General features: G+C 39.9%; 1 protein-coding gene and 1 long non-coding RNA gene across 9 annotated transcripts in view; one reads left to right on the forward strand and one right to left on the reverse strand.

Moving 5' to 3' along the window:
- Window positions 1–461: 461 nt before the first annotated feature.
- LOC118238524 lies at window positions 462–978 on the reverse strand. The gene is made up of 2 exons (XR_004768978.1): window positions 762–978; window positions 462–523 (listed from the first exon to the last, which is right to left on the reverse strand). It is a non-coding gene; the product is annotated as an uncharacterized LOC118238524 (long non-coding RNA).
- Window positions 979–1015: 37 nt separating this feature from the next.
- Chuk (component of inhibitor of nuclear factor kappa B kinase complex) overlaps window positions 1016–27602 on the forward strand; it is a 35605-nt gene continuing 9018 nt past the window's right edge. For 5 of the 8 annotated variants that reach the window (XR_004768975.1, XR_004768977.1, XR_004768976.1 and 2 more), the window contains exons 1-16: window positions 1017–1184; window positions 4819–4913; window positions 6542–6656; window positions 8237–8306; window positions 10461–10549; window positions 12141–12230; window positions 12361–12485; window positions 12667–12774; window positions 13400–13535; window positions 17070–17264; window positions 18931–19033; window positions 19686–19809; window positions 20483–20634; window positions 22281–22342; window positions 24249–24358; window positions 25942–25991. Coding sequence is in view for 4 of the 8 variants with exons in the window: in XM_035441815.1 (XP_035297706.1) it covers window positions 1080–1184; window positions 4819–4913; window positions 6542–6656; window positions 8237–8306; window positions 10461–10549; window positions 12141–12230; window positions 12361–12485; window positions 12667–12774; window positions 13400–13535; window positions 17070–17264; window positions 18931–19033; window positions 19686–19809; window positions 20483–20634; window positions 22281–22342; window positions 24249–24358; window positions 25942–25991 (1729 nt within the window). In the remaining 4 variants the exon portion in view is untranslated. Of the gene's footprint in view, window positions 1185–4818; window positions 4914–6541; window positions 6657–8236; window positions 8307–10460; window positions 10550–12140; window positions 12231–12360; window positions 12486–12666; window positions 12775–13399; window positions 13536–17069; window positions 17265–18930; window positions 19034–19685; window positions 19810–20482; window positions 20635–22280; window positions 22343–24248; window positions 24359–25941; window positions 25992–27602 lie in introns of all 8 variants that reach the window. The other 3 variants (XM_027407244.2, XM_027407245.1, XR_003483697.2) reach the window with 2 other exon arrangements.

Below are 27602 nucleotides of genomic sequence, written 5' to 3' on the forward strand. Positions count from 1 at the left end.
CTTCTGAGTGATTAGCATCCCTACTGTCAGCCTGGTGGAGTGCGACAAGCCTGAATTAGATGGAGGAATAACAAGTTCTAGACCACCCTGGATTACATGAGACCCCGTCTCAAAACAAAACACCTAGGTTCCATGAAGCAGTTAACCCACTCAAATGGAAAGGCGGATACCTTCCCCTGTGCAACCCACCACTCAGAAATATGCCTTACTGGACCAAGAGCACACCAAGCTTGTCTTTGCAACCCTGTAGTGCATCCAGGAACAATTCCAACCCAGAACCACTGCACTGGCAAGCCTGAAACAGCAAGGCTGAGAAGCAGCAGGATCCGTGAGGTCGGATGGGAGACTCACATGTCCGGAAGAAACTTTTCACCCTGGAACAACGTCATATCTTTGGGTGGTTTGGGATTATAAGAGGTTTTGAAAAGATGTACGGAAAGGGTAATGAATAAACGGGCCGGTTAGCGCGGTTTCTTTCATGTTTATGGTGGCCTTTACCAGTGGGTTACGGTAGGGCAGGGCTCTGAAAAAGATAAAATGTAGACGGGGTGGGGACCATACGAAGAATATGACGTTTAGGGTTTGGAGAGATTTATGTTAAAATAAAGACACGCATGAAACCCTCAAAGAACACACACACACAAATCTCAAAATGAAAATCCCACACACGAAGGTCCTCTCGGTGCACCCGCTCGTGCCCAGCCCACTCGCCCGCACCAATCCCAGAAGAGACCTGTTCTCAGAGGCTCATTTGCTATTACCTTCAAGTCTGATAATTCCAATTCCGTGGACTACATGCAAATCATAGAATCAATCAGTCGAGTACCACTCATGACCCGTGACCCCTAACACATCGACTTGCGTACAGACCCTGAGAATTCGACCCTACGCCGAGCCTGACGCTTCCGAGTTATTAGCATCCCCAGTGTCAGGCCGGTGGAGAAGGGGGCGGGACTTTTCCTACGGAAGCTATCGGAAGTGACGTGTAGGTCTCGCGAGCAGAAGGGCGCGCGAGCTCGGCGGCCCGGAACCGGCCTTGGACCGGCGGCGAAGCCTGAGGCGGCTGGCGCTCCCGCCCCATGGAGCGGCCCCCGGGGCTGCGGCCGGCCGCGGGCGGCCCCTGGGAGATGCGGGAGCGGCTGGGCACCGGCGGCTTCGGGAACGTCTGTCTGTACCAGCACCGGGTGAGGCGGGGTGGGGGGCGGCGGCGGCGGCGCCGGGTCGGTCCGGGCGGCCCTGGGACAGCGGCTGTCAGTCAGCGGGAGGGGGCGTGGAGACCTTGGGGTGCTGGGGCCGGTGAACGAGCGCGGCCGCACTTAGGGCCCTGGTGAGCCTGGTGGCCGGCCGGGTGCCGGGTGAGAGAGAGGAAGCTGCTGCAGCTGTGTGTGGTGACGAGGAGTGTGTGTGTGTGTGTGTGTGTGTGTGTGTGTGTGTGTGTGTGTGTGACAATGTGTGTGTGTGTGACTGTGTCTCTGTGTGTATGTGTCTGTGTGTGTGTGACTGAGTGTGAGTCTGTGTGTGTGTGACTGAGTGTGAGTCTGTGTGTGTGTGACAATGTGTGTGTGTGTGACTGTGTGTGTGTGTGTATGTGTCTGTGTGTGAGTGTGTGTGTGTGTGACTGTGTCCGTGTGTGTGTGTGTGTGAGTGTGTGTGTATGACACTGTGTGACTGTGTGTGTGTGTGTGTGACACTGTGTGACTGTGTGTGTGTCTGTGTGTGTGTGTCCCTGTGTGTGACTGTGTGTGTGTCTCTGTGTCTGTGTGTGTGTCTGTGTGACACTGTGTGACTGTGTGTGTCTGTGTGTGTGTGTGTGTGTGTGACTGTGTATGTGTGTGTATGTGTGTGTGTCTCTGTGTCTGTGTGTGTGTGTGTGTGTGTGTGTGTGAGTGTGTCTGTGTGACACTGTGTGACTGTGTGTGTGTGTCTGTGTGTGTGAGTGACTGTGTGAGTGTGTGTGTGAGAGTGTGTGTGCGTGCGCGTGTCTGTGTGTGTGTGTGTGACTGTGTCTCTGTGTGTGTATGTGTGTATGTGTGTGTGTCTCTGTGTCTGTGTGTGTGTGTGTCTGTGTGTGACACTGTGTGACTGTGTGTGTGTCTGTGTGTGTATCCATGTGTTTCTGTGTGTGTGTGTGAGTGTGTGTGTGTGTGTGTGTGTGTGTGTGTGTGTGTGTGTGTGGTGACGAGGAGTATGTACAAATATCAAGGATCTCTGTGTGTGTCCCTGCCCGCACACTTGAGTAAACAAGGAAAGTCCTTCCTGGTGTCCAGAGTTGAACCTGTGGAAACATTGACAGACTCTGGAATTGGCACATTCCAGTCCAGGCAAGAAACAGTGTGAGGGTGAGGTGGTAAAATGATCCTTGCTTCAAAGAGAAGGAAATAGACTGAGGGGTTTGTTCTGCAAAAGACGGGTTTGTTATGTAAAAGACAACTAACATCAGGTTCGGGAAATTTGCTTGGATTTAATTGAAAATGTTTAACCATTGCAACAGCAGTTATTTGTACTTTTAAAGGATTTTAAAGCTAACCCTCACCTTCCTTATTTTAATGTTGTTGATGGTAGGAGTGGAACACAGGCTTTGCACATGCTAGGCAAATGGTCTAACCCTGGGTTACACATCCTTAGCCCCAGTTAATCAGGTTTGAGTCATGGGTCTTTTGATAATTCAATAAAAACTATGAATCTTCTCTTCAAAAAATTAATATTCATACAAACCAGTGTATTACCACTGAGGGTTTTGCTCTCCTGAAGAGTGTTAGCTGATTTCTGTATTGGGCACTAAAGGCGCCCCAATCAACAAGAACAGTATTTTCCACCCTGAAGGAAACTTAATTTCAGAGAGAGATTGACATAGACACAAAGTACATCTGGGCATAGTGGCATATACTTGTAATCCTAGCACCCAGGGTCCAGAGACAAGAGAATTTTGAGTTTGAGGCCAGCCCCTGAGTGGGCTTCATACTGTGGTCAAGGCCAGCCTGTCTCAGAAATAAACATGGGTTCAGTGTAATCCTAGACACTGAAAGTACTGGCAGTGTGAGTAGCCAAAGAACTTTCCCTAGGGAATAGGGTACAAGTTCTCAAAGGGTGTTTGAAAAACCTAGTTCCATATAATACATTAAAGAAAGAATTTGGAAGAAGCCAGGCATGGTGGGAACACTTGGGAGACTGAGGTCCATGGGCCACAGAGTGTTCCCTTTTTAAAGAAGTGTGTATGGGAAGGAGATGTAATTCAGTGATAAAGTACATACCCAAGGCCCTGGGTTCTATCCTCAGTACTATAGATCTACCTGCCACACACTGAAAATAATCTGGTCGGGTAGGACTTGGGATCTCAGGAAATGCGTCCACAAAACATATGCAGACAGAGAGGATGGATGTCAGTCGTGTGCAAATACTGCAATGGACTTGGGCAGCATCCTCTAGATTTCAGCGTCCTCTGGAGGCCCTAGAAGCTGTCATCTGCAGACTGAGGGCAACTTCACTGAGTTCAAATACTTTGGGTAAATGCCTGGAGAATCGAAATTCAAATTGGGAATCCAATTTAAAAGCTCCAAAAAGTAAAGAGATTAACTTAGTGTTTTCAGACTTCCTGCCTGCCTCAGTCTTACAATAGCAGGAACTATAGACTTATATTACCACACCCAACTTAGTCTCATTTTTAACAAACAGGCCTTTTTGTTGTTGTTAGGCAACTATAAACTTTCCAGAGAACATTCTCTGTGAGTCGATTGAGTTTTACAGAGGAGGTGAACTATAAATCAAGGCGTTTGAAGGATCTCTTGTGGTTGGGACCTATATAAGGTAGATAGCTTCCTGTCTCATTCATATCAGAATTTAGGGCTTACAAGTCACCATAGTAGCAAAACTCTATGTAGGTTGTAACTACTATCAGATAACCTGTTTGCTTATAACAAAAGCTAAAAGGAGTGAGCACTGTGGTAAAGCTATCTTAGTCTCTATTAGCCCCCAACCCCTGCATTAGAAACTGTCTTGCCTTGCCTTTCTCTTCGTTCCTAATCCAGGCTATCCTATCTAAGCTATCTTGCTCCCTGCTTCCCCCTTCAGCCCCTGCATACTGCACTCACCACTTTGACCACACCTTTGAGACATTCTTTTGAACACTTAATGCAGTTTGGCCTGTTTGGTTCTGACACTGTATTAGTGGTGTTGTCAGAATATGATGAAGCCTGGCTGTTACCTGAAATGTGCATAGGATACTCAGGCAGAAGTGGTGAAATTACTAATCACAAGCAAGAGGTCTTAGGGTTGTATTGTAGATATTTCAGTAGGAGTACAGTTCTTTGGATGTTTTTCCATGCCATTTGAAATGCAAAGATTAGGATCGAGTTTTGGAGGGTTTTATTTTGCATTAGACTTGGTTATATGAAAACTATTTCTTGCTGTTTTGAGGTTTGGGATCCCTGAATTAACTTTCTTCTTTCTGGTTATACTAGAGTTTGGGGCCCTTGTTTCTTGTCTTGACTAAGCTTGGAGTAGGAACTTGTTGGAGAAATGGGATCTTTGTATATTTCTAATAGTAGTTCTAAATTATTAAAAGTATCTCTAATCTTCTGAAGAGACCTATTGTAGGGTCTGCCTCAGTCAGATTTTGCTTATATACTGTGGTGTGTTTGATAGCTTCAAATCATTGGTTTAATAGTAGTATGGTTCATATAACTGATGGCTAAAGAGAGCTGCGGATAATATGTTTAATTAGTAAAGCTAAAAGAGTGTTATTTTCCTGGGTTGACATTGCTTTGATTGTAAGCAAGTCTGTACAAGAACTTAATTTATTCATATTTTCTATTTTGACAGGAACTTGATATCAAAATAGCAATTAAGTCTTGTCGCCTAGAGTTAAGTACCAAAAACAGAGAGCGCTGGTGCCATGAAATCCAGATCATGAAAAAGTAAGTCTGTGCTTCAGCTCTACAACCCCACCAGTTTTCAGTAGTAGGGAAAGAGATGAAGCTTCACTTTTCTCAAGGAGATCTTTTTGGTCATTGAATATATGTGTTCTACTTTAGCTAGTTTTATCACATTATGGCTAAGAAAGTTATAGTTTAAATCAGCTAGGTAACATTCTCAACCTGTCTCTTTAAGTTTTTCTTCTGAATATTGAGCAACAACTTATGACTAGTATATACATCATTTCTTTTTGTACTTAACTTTTTTTTAAAATAGTGAATCTATTGTTTTGTAGACAATTGTTCCAAAATTTCATACCTGAAAACTGGATATTTAGTATCTGTAGTTTATGGCTGAGTTAATTGTGGTTCTAGCTCAGGGCCTCTCCTGAGACATCTGAAAATGTTGACTTTATAGAGCTGCAGTTATCTGAAGGCTTGGCCAAAGCTTGAGTATTAACTTCCAGACTCACTCATGTGGGTTCTTCATTAAGGGAACCTCTCCACAGGGATGTAGTGCACATACTTTAATGGCGTGGCAGCTAGCTTCCCCAGACCAGTCATCTGAATGGGGGAGAATAAGAAAAAAGCTGACAGATCTCTTAGGGAAGTCATATTGCCTTAGAAGTCATATTTCATATTTTCTCACTGCATTCTGTTAGAAATCCGTCACTAAGAGTGGTGTGTATGCTTAAGGGGAATAGAAATGAACTTTTGAGGGGACAGTGGATATGTTTTAATTTCCGCAGTGTGCTTCCATTCCTGTAGTTGTCATCTAACTGTGTATTTGGGTATTGTCCTGTTTTGTGGATAAGAAAGATGAAACACACAGTCATACAACTGTACTGGATTTGAAATGAGCATTTTCTGACTTTAGTTTGTGCTCAAATCATTTTATTTTGGCTTTCAAACTTGGCTATGTGGAAGAATAATATAATTTAATAATATAAATTCCAAGTTCTATTACATTGTGAGGATGATCATAAAGATGATAATAGATTGTTACATTAAAAAAGGAAGAACTATGGGCTAGAGAGGGATAAGCAGTTAAGATCACTTAACTCTAACTCCTCTTGTAGAAGATCAGGCTTATAACCACCTGTAACTTAGTTTCCAGGGGATCCAGTACCCTCTTCTGACCTTAAAAAAAAATTAAGAACAGATGAAATCAGTAACTAATGTGAGCATATTTATTGAAAAAACTACATTTGTATTTATATTTAAAACTGGAAGGAAAGGCCCGTATTTTTAGGGTAACTGTTATGGTTGTGGAAGAGGCAGTGTGATGTAGGCTTTGTGCAGTGAGGTCTTATGTTACCTAACCAATCTGTGCTTCATTTCTCTCATGGATGATACTGTTACCAGAAGTACTTCCATGTTGATACATGTAAAGAACAGCGATGGTATTTTTAGGTATATTTTCCTTGTAAAACTGGTTTATTTTAATCAACCAGTTCAGAAATTAACACCTTGTTAGCCTTTTAGCTAAGATTAAATGCAATACAATCAGAATTTAGAATTTTGTAAATAAAACCAGTCTTATCTCACCAGTTAATCCCCAATTATCATCTCAAGTCCAGTCCCTCCTCATTGGAAAACTTTTTTTTATTGTAATGTTTTCTCCTTGTTAGGTTGAACCATGCAAATATCATAAAGGCCTGTGATGTTCCCGAGGAATTGAATTTTTTAATTAATGACGTGCCTCTTCTAGCAATGGAGTACTGTTGTGGAGGAGATCTCCGGAAGGTAGTGTGCATGTTTTGAGATACTGAGATAGTAAATCACAAGCATTAGCAGTGTCTGAATCATGTGGCCTCGGATCATGGAAAATAAGGATAGACAAGAGTAATCCTGCCACCTGCACACTTTTAATGGAGCACAGAACTGGATGTTTCTGGCTGTTTATATACAGATCTAGAATTGAGTAATATAACAGAGATTACACGGCTTCCATAGCTTGAAGTACTTAATGTTTGTCTCTTTACAGAAAATACTTGCTAACCCTTGTCTTAGTGCTTTCTATTGCTGTGATAAAGACCACAGCCAAAAGCAACCTGGGAAATAAAAGTGTATCCTGATCACAACCCAAGACAGGAACTAAAGTGGAAACCATGAAGGAACAGTGCTCATTGGCTTACTTTCCATGGCTTGCTCAGTCTGCTTATACAACCCAGGATCAACACCTGCCCAAGTGGCACTTTACACGGTGGCCTGAGCCCTACCACATCAGCTGTTTGGTTTTTTGTTTTGGTTTGGTTTTTTGAGACAGGGTTTCTCTGTGTACCCAAGCTGTTCTAGAACTCGATCTCTAGACCAGATTGGCCTTGCACTCACAGAGATCTGCCTGCCTCTGCCTCCCAAGTGTTGAGATTAAAGGCATGTGCTACCATGCCTGGCTTAGAACATGCCTTTTTATTGTTGTTTCCAAGGTGGGACTGTGTTGGCCATTTTAAATAAAATACTTTTGTGAGGCTTATTAAAAAGTTGTCTTTTACCAGGCAGTGATGGCGCACGCCTTCAATCCCAGCACCTGGGAGGTAGAGACAGGCAGATTTCTGTGAGTTTGAAGCCAGCCTGGTTTACAGAGCTAGTTCCAAGACAGCCAAGGCTACACAAAGAAACCTGGCCTCCAAAAAAAAAAAAAAACAAGCAAGCAAGCAAACAAACAAATAGAAAAGAAAGGTGGGGGGTGGGGAGAAAACAAAAGAGTTGTCTTTATTATAATTATTCTTTCTATTTAGTTTTAAATGTATTTGTCAGCTATTTTTCAATTTCAAGTGCAGTTGCCCTTGTCTTTACTTTTTATGAGCCTTCTTGTGAAATTTACTCAGCCTCAATATGTATTTGATGACTATTTTTTTTCTTATGTCTCTTGTGATTGTTACATTTTTTAAAAGATTTTATTATTTATTATGTATACAACATTCTGCTTCCATGTATATCTGCACACCAGAAGAGGGCACCAGATCTCATAACGGATGGTTGTGAGCCTCCATGTGGTTGCTGGGAATTGAACTCAGGACCTCTGGAAGAGCAGTCAGTGCTCTTAACCTCTGAGCCATCTCTCCATCCCATTGTTACAGTTTTTGAAACAGACTCTTACAGTGTAGCTCATGTTGGCCTTGAGCTCATGGTCCTTCTGCCTCATCTTCCCAAGTGCTGGCCTTGTAGACATGTCCCAATCCTTATAATTTCTTTATTGTGACTTATTTTTTTTTATTTGAATATTCTTAGACAGTTTAGTGATTAATGTGTGTTGCTATTGCTACCCATCAATAGTATAAAATTATAGACTTATCTATTTATTTGTTTTCATTTTTCTTTAGCTACTCAACAAACCAGAAAATTGTTGTGGACTTAAAGAAAGCCAGATACTTTCTTTACTGTGTGACATAGGTATGTAACTAATATTAAAATATCATTGTGATTTAATTAATGCCTCTTTGGTCCACAAAAACTTCTGTGTACTTCTTAGAAGTTACAGAGAACTGTGTGTATACTCTACAAAGCATGTAGGTTTTTAACATTTATAAAAAATGAGGAAAAACAAAATCTCTGGGCAGTGGTGGCACACAACTTTAATCCCAGTAACTCAGGAGGTAGAGGCAGGTGGATGTCTGTGAGTTCAAGGCCAACCTGGTCTACAGAATGAGGTCCAGGGCAGCTAGAGGTGTACAGAGAAACCCTGTCTCAAAAAACCAACCAAAAAAAAAAAAAAAGAAAGAAAAGAAAGAAGAAAAAAGAAAGAAAGAAAAAGAAAAGAAAAACCCATTTCTAATATTAATTAAAACTAATAGACTTTTGGCATTTGTTTCTATTTGGGGTTTCTCTTTGTTGTTTGTTTTTTGGTTATGTATCCTTGTCCGATAGATGTTCCAATGATAACAAAAATGATATGAAATAGCAATCATTTCATCCCCTCTCACAACTCCCCCAACACTCTCATAGTAGTTTTGTTTATAATGGAATCATATCTTTTGGTGGATAGGTCCTCAAGTTGTCCTGGGATGAAAGTCTCTTTTTAATCAGAAATCCTACTGGTAAACCCTAAAGTAACTATGATTTAAACCTTTGAGAGACCTGAGTCTCCTTGTGTCAGCGGTTGCTGCTCTTCCTAGGTCACAGGCAGCAGAGTCTAAAAATGTGATTTAGGTTGGAGGAAAAGTCTATAGGCTTACAGGTATTTCTTAAAATTTAATTGTTTCATTTGCTTTTAATGTTGATTTGACTAAATTAAATGAGTATACAATTTTTCAGTGTTTATTTGATGATACATTTGGTGAGGAAAATATGAACTGCTCTAATGTTGGTGATGCAGCAGTGATGGATCATTTCAGTGTGTGGGGGTGTGTGTTGTTAAATGTATAGTACATGGGTGTGAACATTGGCCACACTCACAGGAGCATGCATGTGGAGGCCAGAGCAGCATGTCATGTTCTGTTTCTCTGCACTTGATTGTTTTCAGACAGGGTCTCTGACTGAACCGGAAGCTCCACATTTGGGCTAGGCTGGCCTCAGCCAGCTCCTGAGATCTGCCTCTCTCCTCTCAACTCCTCTAGGGTTATTGTTGCACACAGCCTTGCTTGGCTTTTTATGTGGGTGGTGGGGATTTGACTCGGGTCCTCCTGCGTTCAGCGCACTGACCTTTACCCACTGAGCCGTCTCCAAGCCTATGGACATAGAAATTTGTGCATCATTGTAATCTTTGTAAAGTGAGGTGAAAACTGAATGTGGCTGGACATGGTGGCACCCACCTTTAATTCTAACACTAGGGAGGGGAGGCAGATGGATCTCTGTGAGTTTAAGACTAGCAGGCCAATCAGGGCTACATAGTGAGACCCTGTCTAAAAAATGATGAGTGTTGGGGAATCCACTAGAGTCCCTTTAAAGGGGTATAAAGGATTTCTTAGGATACACTTAGGCAAAGAGCCGAAGTGGTCCTCTCTTCTGCCCTGGGGTGAATGGAACCAGCAGTCTGATCTCTGACTACCACATGAGATAAAGCAAGCAACAACCCCCTTCCTTTTAAGAGGTCACGTGGACAGACAACATGCACAGCCTCTATCTAGCCAGACAGCCCAAGGTCATGGGCGGAGCCAATACTCACTACAGCTGAGTGTGCTGGTGCACACCTGCAGTCCCAGCACTTGGGAGCCAATACTCACTACAGCTGAGTGTGCTGGAACACACCTGCAGTCCCAGCACCTTGGAGCCAATACTCACTACAGCTGAGTGTGCTGGTGCACACCTGCAATCCCAGCACTTGGGAGCCAATAATCACTACAGCTGAGTGTGCTGGTACACACCTGCAGTCCCAGCACCTTGGAGCCAATACTCACTACAGCTGAGTGTGCTGGTGCACACCTGCAGTCCCAGCACTTGGGAGGTAGAACGAGCAGATTAGAAATTGGAGGTCATTCTCAGCTGTATAGGGAATTCCACACCAGACAGGGCTATATGAGACACTGTCTCAAAAACACTAACAGTAAAAACAAAGTGTGATCTGATTTTCCAAATGGTATTTCATAATACATTTGAAATTTTATTTAGGATCTGGAATTCGATATTTGCATGAAAACAAAATCATACATCGAGATCTGAAACCTGAAAATATAGTTCTTCATGATGTTGGTGGGAAGGTAGGTGAAGCCTGAAGACTGTTTCATGCTTGTTGTTCTAGTCTTCCTGATATATTGTCTTTAGAGATTTTAGTGTCCTTATTTATTCTATAGACATAGTACTTTATAGGTTTTCTATGTAGCCCTCACTGTATGGAATTGTGGGGCCTTTTTAATTTTAGATTTATTACTATTGTTATTGTTGTTATATTTTATATATGTGTGTACCACATGTGGTGTTTTTGGGGGGCACAAGAAGAGAACATCAAATTCCCTGGGACTAGAATTACAAATCGTTGTGAGCCACAGTGTGGGAGTTTAGAGTTGAACTCAGGTCTTCTTCAAGAACAACAGGTGCCCTTAACTGCTTAACCCACTCTCCAGGCCTGAACTGTAGTTTATGGTTAGATTTTTGTCTTCTCTGCAGAACAATGGCTCCTTAGAGAAGCATCTGTCTTGCTCATCTCTGGATTAGGAATGTTGATCTAATTGTATAGGAAACTGCCAGAGATTAACTAACGTGATCAAGATTATACAGTTAGCTAAGCCCATTACCTGACATCTATAATCCCAGCAATGGCAGGAGGGTTGCTGTAATTTGATACCATCTTGGGTTACAGTGGAGACCTAGTCTCAAAAATTAACAACAACAATAAAAAGATTAACAAAATAGATTAACACCAGCTAGTTAAATAGCGATCAGGCTATCAGAGTTCACACTTTTGTGTTGTTTACAGCTCAGATTCTTTACCATCTCCTCTCCAGTGTTATAAAAACACTATTGTCTTCTTAAAATTACATTTATTTATTTATTTTGCATGTATGAGTGCATCTCTGTGCTGTGACCTGTGTGCAGGTCATGGGACAACTTGGCAGGGGTTGTTCTTCTGTTTAAGTTTAAAAATTAGAAAGGGCTGGAGATGGAACTTACATGATGGAACACGAACGATAGAGTACATTAACCAGTTTATTGCAGGGCGGGAGAGCGAGAGGGGAGAGACAGGGTGAGAGAGAGGAGACAGAAGAGAAAGAGATAGTGTAAGAGAAGAGAGGGAAAGGAAGGTAAGAGCAAGAGAAGAGTAGAGAGTAAGAGAGAAAGGGAAGAATAAGAGAGAAGAATTAATGGTCAACCACCGGAAACAGAGAGAGAGAGAGATCAAGGGAGAGAGCAAGCAAAGAGAGAGAAAAAGAATATGGAGGTACAAACTTAAAAGGGGAGGCTTGCACATGCGTGCTGAGTCCTTACACAGCCCATAATGCCTGACATGGCCGTGCAACACAGGACCCTTTTGAGCTGTTTAAGTATCTGCCTGAATGCCGATATCCGTGTCCCACCCATTGTCAGGGGGCAGAGTCAGCATACAACAGGGGTTGATTCTTCTTCTCGTATGTGGATCCTGGGGATCAAATTTAGGTCATCAGGCTTGGTGACAGATACCTTTATCAGCTGAGCCATTTCAATGGCCTATCTTTTTGTTTTTTGCTGTGCTTAGGATTGAACCGACCCTATACATGCAATGGGAGTAATTTGTTACTAAGCTACACTCCCAATCTACCTTTCTTTTGCAAATCTTTCAACAATTTAATATATGTTATGTCTTAATATTCACAGATAATGCATAAAATAATTGATTTGGGTTATGCCAAAGATGTTGATCAAGGAAGTCTCTGTACATCTTTTGTGGGAACATTACAGTATTTGGTGAGACATTTCTTTAATTTGATTACTTAAAATTCTCATTGTTTTTTCTTAAGGCAATGAATATAGTGGTTCAAAACAATAGTAGCTCTTTTCTTACAGTGTTGGAACTTAAAGTACTTTCTATTTTAAGGCCCCAGAGCTCTTTGAAAATAAGCCGTACACAGCCACTGTGGATTATTGGAGCTTTGGGACCATGGTGTTTGAATGTATTGCCGGATATAGGCCTTTTTTGCATCATCTGCAGCCATTTACCTGGTAAGAAATGATGAGAACTTTGGCATAATCAATAGTAATAGAAAAATTTCAGTTGTTTCCTTTTCTCTTTCTATAGTGGTGAAATTGTCTTTTAACACAGAATTGAATGAAATTCAATGCAAGAGACCTTCAGAGTATTTGTGAGAATCACGTTGTCAACTAAGGTATCTTGGTTTTATAGGCATGAGAAGATTAAGAAGAAAGATCCAAAGTGTATATTTGCATGTGAAGAGATGACCGGAGAAGTTCGGTTTAGTAGCCATTTACCTCAACCAAACAACCTTTGTAGGTAAGTGTGGGAGGTCACGCACTTTTGAGAATAGTTATGTGTTTCAAAGTAGCATTATCCAGTAGTCCCTCCCATGAGGATGAAAGCATTGTCTTCTGTCACAAGAGGCTTATTGAGCATGTGAAAAGTAGTAAGGGGTGGAGATACGGCTCAGTGGGACAGTGTTTGCTTAGCCTGCTTGCTGGCTTTGCTGCTCAGCACTGCCTAGGTTGGCAGAGGAGTATGGTTAGTGTGACTGAGGAACTGAATTTTAAATGAGTAGTAATTATAAAAAACACCGTGATTAGTGATTATCCTATGGGATAACACAGACATTGTTGAACTGATAACTATTACCAATCAATGGATTGCCTTAGATGCTAAGAAAGCCCAAGGAATAAAGAAGTAAATGGCTTTTTTGAAGATTGGAGTTGGACTCTTCTTTTGGATTTGCCAGTTACAAAGTGATATGGGGATTTAGAGTTGGTTTTATTTGGGGGGGGCTTGTTTATTTTCATTCATGAATTATTTGAAAGTAAGATATAAATGGTACTGTTAAGTCATAGGCAAGGAAATGGATGACCTGTGATGTTGCCTGTTTAATTGGAACATAATGATATTCACACAGTTTTTGTTCATTTTTCAGTTTAATAGTAGAGCCCATGGAAAGCTGGCTACAATTGATGCTGAATTGGGACCCACAGCAGAGAGGGGGGCCTATTGATCTTACTTTGAAGCAGCCAAGATGTTTTGTATTAATGGATCATATTCTCAACTTAAAGGTCAGTTTTAATGGGGTGCATTTTAGAATACCTGCATTGACCTTAGCAAGTTGAAAATGAGTATAAATTTATATTAGTGATCTTTTCCTGGTATCCATTTTAAAAATGAATATTATATACTTAGAGTGGATCCTTTATTTCTTTAGCCAGGATTTCAGGTGTCTTCAGATGGTCTGAGGAGCCTTTTAAAGTGTCTTTTGGGATTTCCTTTTAGGACATTGATTGGTGTCATTACCCCTTCCCTCATTTAGATTTAATTGTACTGGTTTTGGCTTGGTGAGGAAGGCTCCCACTTGCCTCATGTCTGTATACTTTGCTGCTGAAAGACCAGCTTCCAATAGGTCAGAGAAACTGGAAAGGAGGTTGGTGTCAGCAGAGCTGTACACACACAGGAGTCTTTTTTCTAAGGGCCAAAGTTTAATTCTTCTTTTCAGTTCTCTCTCTGCTGTTGTTTCTACTCTGTTCTTTTTCTGTTCTGTTCGTTTACCCTGATGTTTTCCTTCTACATCTTTCCTGGTGTTTTTCTTCTACTATTCTTATTTTTCTCTTAATCCCTTCTATACATCCTAAGACAAAAAATTCTATGCAAGAGATTACCTCACCACCACAAGTTACATATTTTCCAAAAACAAATTAAAATCTTTACATAGGAAGAAATTACATTATGTTCATAAGTTGCATGTTTTTCTTAGACATTTTTATTTGTGTTAATTTGTATATTTGTGTTAATTTTTCCACCATAACATCTTCACCCCAAACCAATTATTCTTTTATAATTGATGAACTAAGTTTTTTCAGCCAGTTCTTTTTGTACTGGCAGGCAGCTGTTAGCAGTTTCAGTGCAGTAGATTTCTAACCTATTTCCACTCTACCAAACTTAATCTAGTAGTCTAGGTAACCATCTGTTTTCTTTACACATAGGAGGATCATTTAATTCCCTTTTATACCTTTTTTTCCCCAAGGTGCATACCAGGGCCTTGATTAATTCTGTAAGAAACGTGACCAAGGAACTCAGGCCTAAGCTTGGGTGTTTTTATAAGAACAGAAGATTATATGTACAGTAAAAGACACTGCAGTCCATTGCACTCAGCCAGCTAAGATCTCAGCTGAAATTTCTACTTCAGGAAGCATTCATTGGCTTCATGTTTGGGGAGGGCAGGAGGGAGAGCAGGAGCAGTGCAAACTGCAGGTTCTATGTTCAGAAGCAAGGTTACAGTGAAGTCCCGCTCTGGCGGGTACTGCCAAGAAGCTTTGGAGTTGTTACATATTTGATTTTGAGTTAATAGCTGTGCATTCAGAAACCTTTTATGCTACCAAATTTTTCATGACCTGGATATTCAACTATATGCTACTACGTGGAGTTTAAGGAGCTGAGATCCATAGTCAGGCTTTAAAGTCAGATTGAGAACTCATAAATGTGTGGAGACTAATCTTGACATACCCTATTCAGTAGGATTTTAAGGGCATATTGATACTATTCTTAGCTGACATTGAAAAGATCTGGCTTCTTTTTTTGTTTTTCCAAGTTATTTCTCTGTGTAGCCCTTGCTGTCCTGGAACTAACTATAGACCAGGCTTACCTTAACTCAGAGACTGCCTGCTTTTGCCTCCTGAGTGCTAGGGTTACAGGTATACCACCACATCTGACCTGATACTGGCTTCTTGATTTGGTTTATTTGTATTGTGCCAAAGAAAAATCATTCCTTGGTGTGTAAGCAGTGAAGGGCTTGGTGAGCCTCTTAGTTCTATGTTATCTCTAAAATATTTGGTTGTACATAACTGATCCACGCAACTTATAGTAATCATAGCATTACTTCTTCTTTTTAAAATAATTACCTTTAGACTTAGATATTTTACTTTATGTATATGAGTGTGTTGCTCAGATGATGTAATATCTGCATGGTGCCTTGTGCTCATCATCTTCCCTACTCTGATGGGAAGGGATCTGAGTCCATCTCATGTTACAGTGAGCACCACTGTTTACTTATCAGTGAATCTGAGTAAATATTTACCTTCTCTTTACCTTGAGTAAATTGATATTTCTCAAAGCATCAATCTTAGGAGGTTGTGTAGAATAAGGAAACCGTGGAGTACTACTATTCATAGAATTTGGGAGACTTTAAGCATACTTTCTTAGGCTGGAACTAGGACTGAATTTTGTAGAATTGGAGGTAATAGGGTAAAGAGGAGAGTAGGAGAGATTTATAGGCAGGGAATGCAATGAACAAAACTCAGAAACATGAACTATAAAACACTTTGGTGTTATTAGACATTTTCTTATCAGGAGGGCATGTTGTCTTATTTCGTGGCAACAAAATGTTGTTGAAATATTTTTCTTTAAGAAAATACTTCAGAGAGTCTAATTAGATAAGTATTTTCCCAACTATTATGAAAAGGCTTAAACATAAAAATAATGACAAAGCAGAAATATTTCATTCTTCTTCAGTGTTAGAGAGATAGCTCAGCTGTTGAGAGTTCGTGTTGCACTTACCAAGGACCCAAGTTCAGTTCCTAGCATCCACATTGGACAGCTCACAAACCCACCTGTAACTTCAGATGCATGGAATCTGATGCCCTCTTCTGGCATCTGAGTGCACCTGTACACACTTAACATCCTTAAGCAGTCTCTTTAAACATATATACATCATACATACATACATATATAACATGTACATATAGCTTTTTTTTTTTCTGTTACCATTAATTATGCCAAAATTTCTCATCTATTTCTTTTACTGAGCCTGTTAGTGAGCACGAGAGTGTTCTTTTTGTCCTTAGACCGTTAGGTAGACTACAACTCTAGGGTTTAGTTGCTTTGGGAGAATAATAATGCTTTTTCCTGTTGAAAGAGAGAGCTCATTGTTTCTGTTAGATGATTGTTTCTTGAGGCAACATGAGGTAGTTAAAGTTGAGATCCATACTGTATCATTTATCAGCTGAGTGATCCCTAACAAACTATTCACCTTCTTAGAAGCCTGATTTCTCCTTCTGTTAAAAGGGAGATTAGAAGGTGCAAGTATTGGGGTTGTTATATGAAAGCTCTTTACTCTGTGGTTGGCATTTATGAGAAACTTCATAAATGGGAGTGTTTCCTTCTAGGGCTATAATAATGTGTCTTGAAATAAGTTTTTTAAGCTAAAATTTGTATTTTTTTATTTTATGCATCCTTAGAACTTCAAAATTTTATTTGATGAACTACTATCTGTCTGGGCAGCCCAGCTCTGGGAGGCAGAGGCAGGTGATACTCTCCATAGTGCATTCCAGAACAGCCAGGGCTATGTAGAAAGACCCTTTCTCAAAACCAAACCAAGCAGAAATAACACCTTATATATTTACAAAAACAAATTCAAGTCTTTGCCTTGTAAAATGTCATTTTATAATTATAGAAGATTTTACTACTATGGAGGAGTAAGCCTTATTTATTTAGTACAGAAATAATGCCTGTTGCTTAGATTCCCCCTTTAATAGCTATCTGTTTACAGAATTGTTTATGTAATAAGTGGTCAATAAACTTTTTTTTTCTTATTTATACAGATAGTGCACATCCTAAATATGACTTCTGCAAAAATCATTTCTTTTCTGTTACCATGTGATGAAAGTTTTCATTCACTACAGTCTCGTATTGAGCGTGAAACAGGAATAAGTACCGGTTCTCAAGAACTTCTGTCAGAGACAGGAATTTCTCTGGATCCTCGGAAACCAGCCTCTCAGTGTGTTCTAGATGGAGTTGTAAGAGATTTTTTTTTTTGTGGGGGTGGGGGTAAGGGGCTGTGGATCAGGGTCTTGCTATATAGCCCATAATGGCCTCTAATTCACAATCTTCCTGCCTAAGGGAACTGGAATCACAGGCCTAAGCTACCTGCACAGGTTTTCATTTTGTTGTTGACTAATATTTGTACTTATTTATGGAGCACTGTATAGTAATTCAATACATGTGGGCACTGTGTAATGATAAAACTGAGATAAGCATCCCCTTGACTGTTACCATTTCTGTGTGTTGGAACTTGCAAACTCTTTTTCCTTTACTTATGTTAAAATGTCTGACAATTATGTAGACTATGGTTACCCTGCTGTCTGTAGAAACTGGCTAAAAATTTAGGTGCTCGCATACAAAGCTGGGTGTATACTTTTTAATTCCCAGCATTTGAAAGTTCAAGGCCAGCCTGGTCTACATAGTGGGTTTGAGGCCAGCCAGGGCTATGTAGAATGTTTCTGTCACAAAAATTTCTTAAAATTTTTGTTTTCTTTCTTCTCATTATAGATGCATATATTGCATGCCATATAATTTACCCATCTCAAATGTAATTCATAGAATTTACAAAAATAACCATGTCTTGAAAAACAACAACAAAAAAAAGAATTTACAAAACAAATTTTAATCATTATAAAATATTGCTATTCCCCATGTCCATTATCTCTTACATTTCCATTCCACCCATCCTATTTATGTGCTTTCGGTCTCTGTAGATTTGCATGCATGTCTATGTATGGCTATGTGTTTGTATGAGTGCAGATGTTTATGAGGGTGTACATGTACATATGTGCCCATGGAAGCCAAAGGTCAACCTCAGTCGCCATTCCTCAATGACAGTCATCTCCTTTGTTTTGAGAAAGGCTCTCTCATTGGCCTGAAACTTATTGATTAGGCTAAGCTGCTGGAATCACAAAACCCAACTCTTATTAAATGTGGGTTATGGTGCTTATACTCGGGTCTCCATGCTTGTATAACAGGTGTTTTACTGATGAAATATTTCCCCAACACTAGCATTACGTTTTTGAATGTTATCAGTGTTATAGGGTGTTTCATTCCTGTTGGACCTTTTGAGAAAGAGTCTTGCTGTGTAGCCCAAGCTGACTCTCACCCTACCCTGTTTTGGAATTACTCTAGTACCTAGTCTTTTTCTTTTGTTTACTACTGAGTGTTTCATTCACCAGTATGACCTTTTGTATTTGTTCTTTTGGCTTTTAAGTACTGAGATTAGAAACTTACTTTGTTTTTCCTAGTTTTTTAAGTTAGCAGACAAAATGGTGGGTTTTGTTATGGCATTTTTATGCATGTATATTCACCATAGTTTTTCTTATTTCTACCTCTTCCATTTTGCCCTTCTTTGTTGGTCTTTCTCTCCCCAAACAGTCTTCCCTTTTGCTTCCTTGCTAACCAACCCCATTACCCTCTTCCCACACCTGCTCTGTTTGTTCCTTTGGGTCTGCTGATCACTTTTTACTTTGACTCCATATATCTTTTTACTAACCCTTTGCCCCACATCTATAAATTAGATGTGAATGCACAGTGACTTTGTTCAGTACATTTCAAAGAAGGAAATCTGGCACTTAAGTATTTGTAAAATCTAGAGTTTTCAAGAATCTTTGCATTTTAATTGTTTCTTTTTTTCAGAGAGGCTGTGATAGCTACATGGTTTATTTGTTTGATAAAAGTAAGACTGTGTATGAAGGACCATTTGCATCCAGAAGTTTGTCTGATTGTGTAAATTATATTGGTAAGTAGAGTCCAGTTAGTGGCTGAACTTTAATCTTGAAATTACATGATTAGTAAATATGATCTTTTTAGTGGTTTTGTTCAGTATCTCCTATTTGAGATTTCTATATGTGGCGAAAATGGATTTAATGTAGTTTGGAAGGTGTAAAGGTAGATTTTAAATTACCACTAGACTCTTCTCTTGGGAGGAGATTTCCCTTCCTGAGGATAGGGCTCCATAGATAGAAGAATGAAAGCCCACTGTGCACTGTGCCTGCTTTTTTTAATTGTTCCTTCGTTAGGTGTGTTCAGATATTTACACACAGCTTTGCCTGTAAATTTCATAAATCTGAGCTGGTGTTTAGAAACAGAAAAGACTGGTGGACTGTGGAGGAGAAGGAACTTGAACCAAAGCTTTTAGAAGTAAAGAATTTGGATTAGCAGAAAGAAAATGAATATTCTTGACTTCTTGACTGGAGAGAAGCAAATTTAAAAGAAAAACATACAGAAATAATGAAGTAGTTATGTTATTCAGACACACAACTCTCATATCTAGAGCCAGGCAGTAGATTCTTTTTAACATCTATGGGAATAGTTTTTGGAAAAGACGTCACAAAGAATGAACTATAGTGTCTGAAAGTGGCTTACCTCCCTTATTACCATTTTACTTATAGTTCAAGACAGCAAGATACAGCTTCCAATTGTACAGCTGCGTAAAGTATGGGCTGAAGCAGTGCACTATGTATCTGGACTAAAAGAAGATTACAGCAGGCTCTTTCAGGGACAAAGAGCGGCAATGTAAGTGGGTTCTGGTTGTTTTTTTAGCATAACACCACTTGTATCATGTACTCAAGAATTATTCTTGCCAGTTTTCCCTGAGAATTGTGTAGAAGGCTAAAATATTGAACATATTTTGAAGTGTACTGTTTTTAATAATGTGTTTATGAGCATGTGAATGGATGCACACGTGGAAGCCAGGGTTGATGTTGGCTATATTTCCCTTATTGTTTTCTCACCTAAGTTTGGAGGCAAGATCTCTTACTAACCCTGGAGCTTACTGTTTCAGCTAGACTGAATGGCCCATGGGCTCCTCTGTTTGCCTGTTTCCCCATGCCTCCAAGCACTCACTTGCCATGCACTAAGCTGAGGTCCTCGTGCATGCAAAGCAAGCACTTTGCCCACTGGGCCATCACTCTGACTCCATTGAGATGCAGTGTTCTGACCAGACTTAAGATTTCTTATTAATGGTCTGAAATCATTCAGCTGTAATGTCTTGAAAATTCTAGTTCCTGAGTGGCCTTAGCTGAAGAAGGTTGTTTATCACAGACCTCACAGTCTGGAAATAGGTCAGCTGTTTCTCAGGATTTGATAATAGAAACTTAGGTTTTGGAGTTTGGATACTGTATGTTTGCAAATTGTTATTCAATGTTTCTGAATGTTGATAATTTTGTTTTGTTTTGCTATGGCTTAGGTTAAGTCTTCTTAGATATAATGCTAACTTGACAAAAATGAAGAATACTTTGATCTCAGCATCACAGCAACTCAAAGCTAAATTGGAGTTTTTTCACAAAAGCATTCAGCTTGACTTGGAGAGATATAGTGAGCAGATGACTTACGGGATATGTAAGTGTCTGGCTATAATGTATTTGTAAGGAATGTCTAGTCTTTTGAAACCATCTGCTCTCTTATCTTGTTGACACATAGCCAGTAATTTAAATTCACAGCAGACCAACATACAGAAAAACTTGTCAAATGTTTTTGTTTTGAGGGTTAGCTCTTTTAATCCCTTAGTTAAGCAACTTATTTCATAATTATTGTAAAAGTATGTAACTCTAGAAAAGCTAAATAATACAGAAGTGACCTTAAGACTGAATTTCAAGTCTTATTTTAAAATGTATAGAGTCTATATTGAGGTGACTTCCTAGCCAATACTGTGTACTGAAATGTGTGCTTCCCCTAGTTGGTATGCTGAAATCCTGATCCTTTTGATAATGGTAAGACCCTTGGGAAAGGATTAAGTCATGATGGGACCTTACTAGAGGCCTGAGTCACATTCCCTCACCCTTTCTGTCATAAGGGGACACAGAAGGCAGTGTGAACCACTGCCTATGAACCAGAACTTGATCTTGGCTTTCTCAGATTTCAAAATTTGCCACCTAGGGTATTTTTGTTTTGTTTTGTTTTGTTTTGCTTTGTTTTCTGATTTTGTTCTTGTAGTGTAGCAGCTCAAGTGGAATAACACAGCCAGGGGAGTCTTAAATTATTTGTTTTGTTTGTTTTTTTGTTTTCCCTTAATCCATCTGCTGTGGAGTTCTACCTACTGTTTTCTTATTATACACAGTGTCCTGACTCCAACCTTATCCCCTTTTGGATGTGTTAAGGATTTGTAAAGAGTTAAAATCCAAATAAACGGAATTGTTTACTTCATGACACATATCTTTTAGAAGAAGTAGATACTGTTTATTATGTACTTGACAAAAGTTTGGATATCTCAGAATAAGTGACCAGAAGTGTCCAGTTAGTGAATATATTTATTCTCTAGTGTTATTTCTGTGTTTACATATTATAGGCATAATTATTTCATTAGAGCATCTTTGACTTGTCAGAGGCATACTGTACAGCCATTAACTTGACGGAAGAGATCTAGATGTGCTGATATTAAAATATCAGTGGACTATTTGACAATGACTGTCTTAGTTACTTTTCTGTTGCTGTAAAGAGTCACCATGAACAAGGCAATTTATAAAAAAAAATTAACTGGGGACTTGTTTCCAGTTTCCGAGGATGAATCCATGCCCATCGAGGTGGGAAGCATAGTGACTGGCTGGCAGGCAAGCAGGCATGGCTCCAGAGCATTAACTGGGTGCTTCCATTTGATCCATAGACAGGAGGAGGAGGAGAAAGAGCAAGGCTGGACCATACCCACTAATCCACCCTAAACAGCCCCACCTGGGAACTAAGCATTGAGATATATGAGCCTAGGATGGATTAGTGGGTATGGCCCAGTTAGGGCCTAGCTTAGTTCAGTGTGAGAACATACATAGGTGATTAACTCTATAAGTTACCCTATTTCCAGTGAGGTCACCTTCCAAGGTATTGGAGCTTAGGAGTACAATGTATCCATTTGAGAGACAAACACACTTGAACCCATTATGTATCTGTGATGTTGACAGAGCAGGAAGTAACCAGGCTAATGTTTAAAGACACAGTTGTTTCAGAGGAAACCAATTTAGACGATTTTTTTTTCTTTTCTTTCTTTTTTTTTTAAGCTTCAGAAAAAATGCTGAAAGCATGGAAAGAAATGGAGGAAAGGGCTATTCACTATGCTGAGGTAAAATCATATCATTCCTGAAATTCAGACAAATGTCTAGTATGTGCTTTATATAAAGAGAGGACGGTATGGGCTTTAAAACCAAAGGCTTTGGGCAAACTTTTTAGCTTCACCAAACTCCAGTTTCCATATTATATATATTAGGAGCAGCAATCTTTTCTAATAAGTTTATGAACATTAAATGGAAATCAATAATAAATGAAATGTATTACTATTATTTTTCTGACTGGTTTAGATCAGATGGCTTCATATCTGTTTTTAAATGGGACAGTACTATTTATACCTGATGTTGTTCCATAATTGTGGTTTCCTGAGGGAGGTATAGATTGTTCCCTAGGTTGCAAATTCCTTCCTTATCCTATATGTCCATGGTCCCAGACTATTGCTTTCCTTGGTGTCAGTTCATGTGGCTAGGGCAGTTGGTATCATGGGCTGACATGTAAGGAATGGCAGTGGTTTGGTGGCCAATTATCTTGTGAATGGTACTTAACACTATTTTGCTTCTCCAGGGGCCAAAGCAAATGCTAGTACTAGTTGATAGTGGTCACAAGGGAAACACAGGAATAAGTATGTTTTTATTTATTATTATTGTTTGAGACAGGGTCTCACTGTGTAGCCCCAGCTGTTCTAGAATTCACTCTGTAGAGCAAGCTGGCTTGACTCACTGAGAGGCACTTGCCCTTGGCTCCTGAGTGCTGGGATTAAAGGTGCACACCATTGTACCTGGCATAAGGTGTTTTTATATGAAAGGTTGTCAGAAACATAAAAAGCCCCACCATAGCTGAGGAGCTATTAACAGTTATGGTTGCTTGGGGAGAGTTGGTTTTCTTTAATGAAGTGGTCATTAGTAGTTTGACCATGCCCTATTATATGACCTCACATTCATTAGTATATGAGCATCCTAGATTGGAACCTGTGGGTTATTTAAAAACAAAAGAACAAAGGACATGAAGTTGGGAGGGGTGAAAGGGTTAAAGGGGGACTAGGTCTGGGAGGGCTAGGAAAGGTAATGGGGAGTAAATACAAAATGCATTGTATGTACCTAGATAATTCTCAAAGAATTATGACTAGAATATGGTCCTGTCTTGGTTTTTGAACAGCTTTAACAAGCCTAGTGTGGTTCTTTAATCCCAGCACTCAGAAAAATAAGACAGGAGGATTACACGTTCAAGAATAGCTTAGGCTACATAATATCACTGTCTCATTAAATATGCAAATGATTAGCTTTAACAAAATTACTTTGTTGTAAAATAGTTCTACTGGCATAACAGATTATTTAAGATCTAAGCCTTTTTTAAAATTTTTAACATATTCTTTATTGATTCTTTGGAAGTTTCATGTCATATACCCCAATCCTGTTTACCTCCCAGTTCCTCCATGTCTGCTCATGCCCCCTGCAGTAGGCCCCCCCAAATTAATTGAAAACAAGATAAAACAAACAAAAACCCACCTTGCTCCTCCATCTTTCTAACACCTCTTCATTCATCCTAGTGGCATCTGGAGCTGCACTGTGTCATACAGTGTACCCCTTTTGTCCAAGCAGACCCACCAGCAAAACGTTCATTGCAGTGAGTCATTGGTCTGGTTCAAGGCCTCTGGTACACAGTCATCACTGGACCCTCACTGAAAACTCCTGTCGGATATCCTTGTCATAGTGCGCTCCAGCAGGTCATACATGAGGCAGCTGTTAAGGGGGGCCAACCCAAAGCCCAGGATAAGGGTCTGGATGGTAGCTGAGCTGTTTGGTCTGGGCCGTTGGTACCACCCCCTCAGGCAAGAGGCAAAGCCAGCTCTGCTAGGCCCATGCCATCGGGCCAGCTCTCCCACACCTATGGTGAGGGGTGGCACCATTGAGCCCTGTCTTATATGATGGTAAGCCTGTCATTTTCTTTGTATCATATTTTAGGTTGGTGTCATTGGATACCTTGAGGATCAAATTATGTCTTTGCACACTGAAATCATGGAACTTCAGAAGAGCCCCTATGGAAGACGCCAAGGAGACTTGATGGAGTCTCTGTAAGAATGTATCTGTGCTGTTGGTGTTAATTGTATAATTTTTTGTGTTCTTTCTACTTATATCTGGCAGGATTAAGCCTCTACATGGTCTAGTTCATGATTTTTCTTACCCCTAATATATTCCTATAGTATGATTTTTTAACCATGATTTCATTGGGGGGAGTGCAGCATCACAGTGTACACGTGTAGAGCTCAAAGGACAAAATTGTGAGATGCTTCTCCCCTTCCACCTTGGTGGCCCCAGTATTAAACTCAGGTTGTTAGGCCTCACAGCAAGTGCTTTTACCCACTGAGCCATCTCTCCAGCCCTTAAATATTTTAAAAGGAAGCTGTTTCTTAGTAATATTGGGTTTGGGAAATAACTATTTGGATTGTTCTTTACTATTTTTTTTTTTTAAGTCTCTCCTTTTTTTGTTATTGTTTTTGTTTTTTGAGACAGGGTTTCTCTGTGTAGCTTTGGAGCCTATCTCTGGAGACCAGGCTGGCCTCGAACTCACAGAGATCCGCCTGCCTCTGCCTCTCGAGTGTTGGGATTAAAGGTGTGTGCCACCAACACCCAGCTAAAAAAGTCTCTTTTTCATGTATTTTTTAAAAGAATATTTAATTTACAATTGATTTCTCATTTACTCCCCTTTTGGTCCAATTAACCTCTTAGCTCTATTGAAGTTAATTTCCTAAGTGTCTAGATTAGAAACTTCAGATTTTTTCTCTAATCACGAGACATAATTTTTTCCTACTTCGATGTTTCTGGTACATGGGTATTACATTTGTGGTGGAAGACCTGAGCAGATATGCAGTCTATAAAAACTGTTTTGGAGACTAAGGAGATGATGGCAAAGCACTTACTGCTCAAGCTTGTGGACCTGAGCTTTGAATCCCCAGGACCCACTTGTAAGGTTAGGCGTGGTAGCATGTCTGTGATCCCAGTGCTTCTGCAGTGAGGGGGAGACAGAAGCAGAAACTGGCAGGCGAGTTTGCAGGCAGCAGGACACAACAGAGACCTGTCTCAAGTGGACAGCAAGGACTGACACCCACGATAGCTTCTGACCACCTCACACGGAATATGCAAGCATGCCTCCCACACAGACAAACATACAGGCACAGTTGGTTTTGTTTTTTTTTAAGCTCCACATTATCAGGACTTGTATTCTTTGTTTTTCAAGATGGGGTTTCTCTGTGTAGCCTTGGCTGTCCTGGAACTCACTCTATAGACCAGGCTGACCTGTAACTCAAAGAGATTCATTTGCCTCTGCCTTCCACCTGCTGGGATTAAGGCATGTGCCACCACCACCTAGCTTAAGGACTTGTATTCTTTTTTTTTTTTTTTTTTTTTTGAGGGGGCGGTTTTCAAGACAGGGTTTCTCTGGCTTTGGAGGCTGTTCTGGAACTCACTTTGTAGACCGCCTGGCTAAGACTTGTATTCTTATTATTCACAATGAAATGTTCTGTAAAATATGCATTGATGATCTGTACTTGCTTAAAAATTGGATCTTGTCCCAATAACCGATATTATTCAAGTTGTATATTATTACTCATTAAGTTACTTCTACACACAGAGAAGTGTTTGTTTTTCTCTTTTGTAGGGAACAGCGTGCCATTGATCTCTATAAGCAGTTAAAGCACAGACCTACAGGTAAGATACTTCAATCACAATATTTAAAGGTGTTTTAAGACACTCCCTAACTTAACAAAGTAAGTGGATTTTAATTTTTTTTTTAAACTTCAGAGTAAGATCCTGTTTTAGTATTGTTATCACAATATTTATGTCATATTAGCTTTAAATTTATAAGAATTTAAGAGAATAGAAAGGGAATGTAATAAGGATATTGGAGTAGAAAAGTTTTTAAAGTGAAGTGAAAAGAAAGTAAAGGAGAGAAAACTCAAAACAGAAAAGAAGGAAGGAATGGGGACAGTGGCTCAGTGGTAAAGTGCTTACTAAACCAACATGAGATCCTAAGTTTAGTCTCCCACCACTCACATGAAAGCCACCGACAGCAGCACGCCCCTGTGATGGCAGCAGTCCTGGGGAAGTGGAGGCAGAGGGATTCCTGGGACTCAGTGGCAAATCCAGCTGAAACAGCAAGCTTCAGGTACAGTGAGATACCCTAGCTCAACAAATAAGGTGGCAAGCCGTCAAGGAAGATACCTGAAGGTGGCCTCTGGCGTGTATGCATACATGTATACCACCTCCAAGAAAAAGGAAGAAACAGCAAAAAAAAAAAAAAAAAAATGTGTAAAAGGTTGGGGGGGAATACTGCTTAAGTTAGAGATGTTAGAAAGAATTCAAGGCAATGGGTTCTGGGTGGAATGATAAGACGAGAAGCCCATAGTCTCTTCAGAAGCAATTTGTCTTGAAAAAACATGCCTTCGCCAGCACAGGTTACTACTCATAGGTCCTTGGGGCAAAAATTTGTACTCAGCACCTGCCAGATACAGAGAGCATTGTCTCCTGGAAGGAACGTTGGTTGGAAACCAGAAGATTTGAATTCTAAATTGGGTATTTTACTGACCCAATAATCTCCAACATTTCTCCCTGTTTCTATTCCCCTTTTGTGCAAAACAAGTTGAAACCTAGCCTTCTAACTCAGTAAGCTTTAGCAGTATATTTGAGAGAGTGGTTATGAAATGCTTTGAAAACAATGTTAGTGTATATATGCAAAACAATTTTATTTTACTTAAAAATATATTTATTTTGAAGGACTACATAAATAATAAAAGGGGATATCTGTGTTCCTGAATATATAGTATTTTAAAAAGTTTTATATAATTTATATAAAGTTTACAAGTTTTATACTTGAGAATTTATAAGCATATAGCAACATATGGAACTTTATGTAATATTTACACTGTCTTTTTTAAAAAAAAAACAAAACAGCCTGCTTTACAGACTGTTTTTTAAATCGTTTTGAGATTTTATTTTTAATTTACATATGTGGGTTTTTACCTGTATATCAGTACACCATGTGTATGCAGTGCCTGCAGAGGCCAGAGAGGGTATTGGATAACTGGACCTGGGGTTTCAGGTGGCCATATGGGTGTTCTGAACCTCTGGAAGAACAGCCAGTGTTCTTAACTGCTGAGCCATCTCTCCAGCACCATATGCTGGTTTTTATTGCAGTAGAATTTGATCCGTGTATTGCTACAAGTACTCATGAAATACATGTCAGACAGGCACTTAACTTTATTGGTGGTCAGGTTGCTTAGAAGTGGTTCCCTGCAGGAGGTAAAATCTGAAAACCGTGGA

This window comes from Cricetulus griseus, chromosome 3 (genome assembly GCF_003668045.3).
Source record: "Cricetulus griseus strain 17A/GY chromosome 3, alternate assembly CriGri-PICRH-1.0, whole genome shotgun sequence".
Taxonomy (NCBI): Eukaryota; Metazoa; Chordata; class Mammalia; order Rodentia; family Cricetidae; genus Cricetulus; species Cricetulus griseus.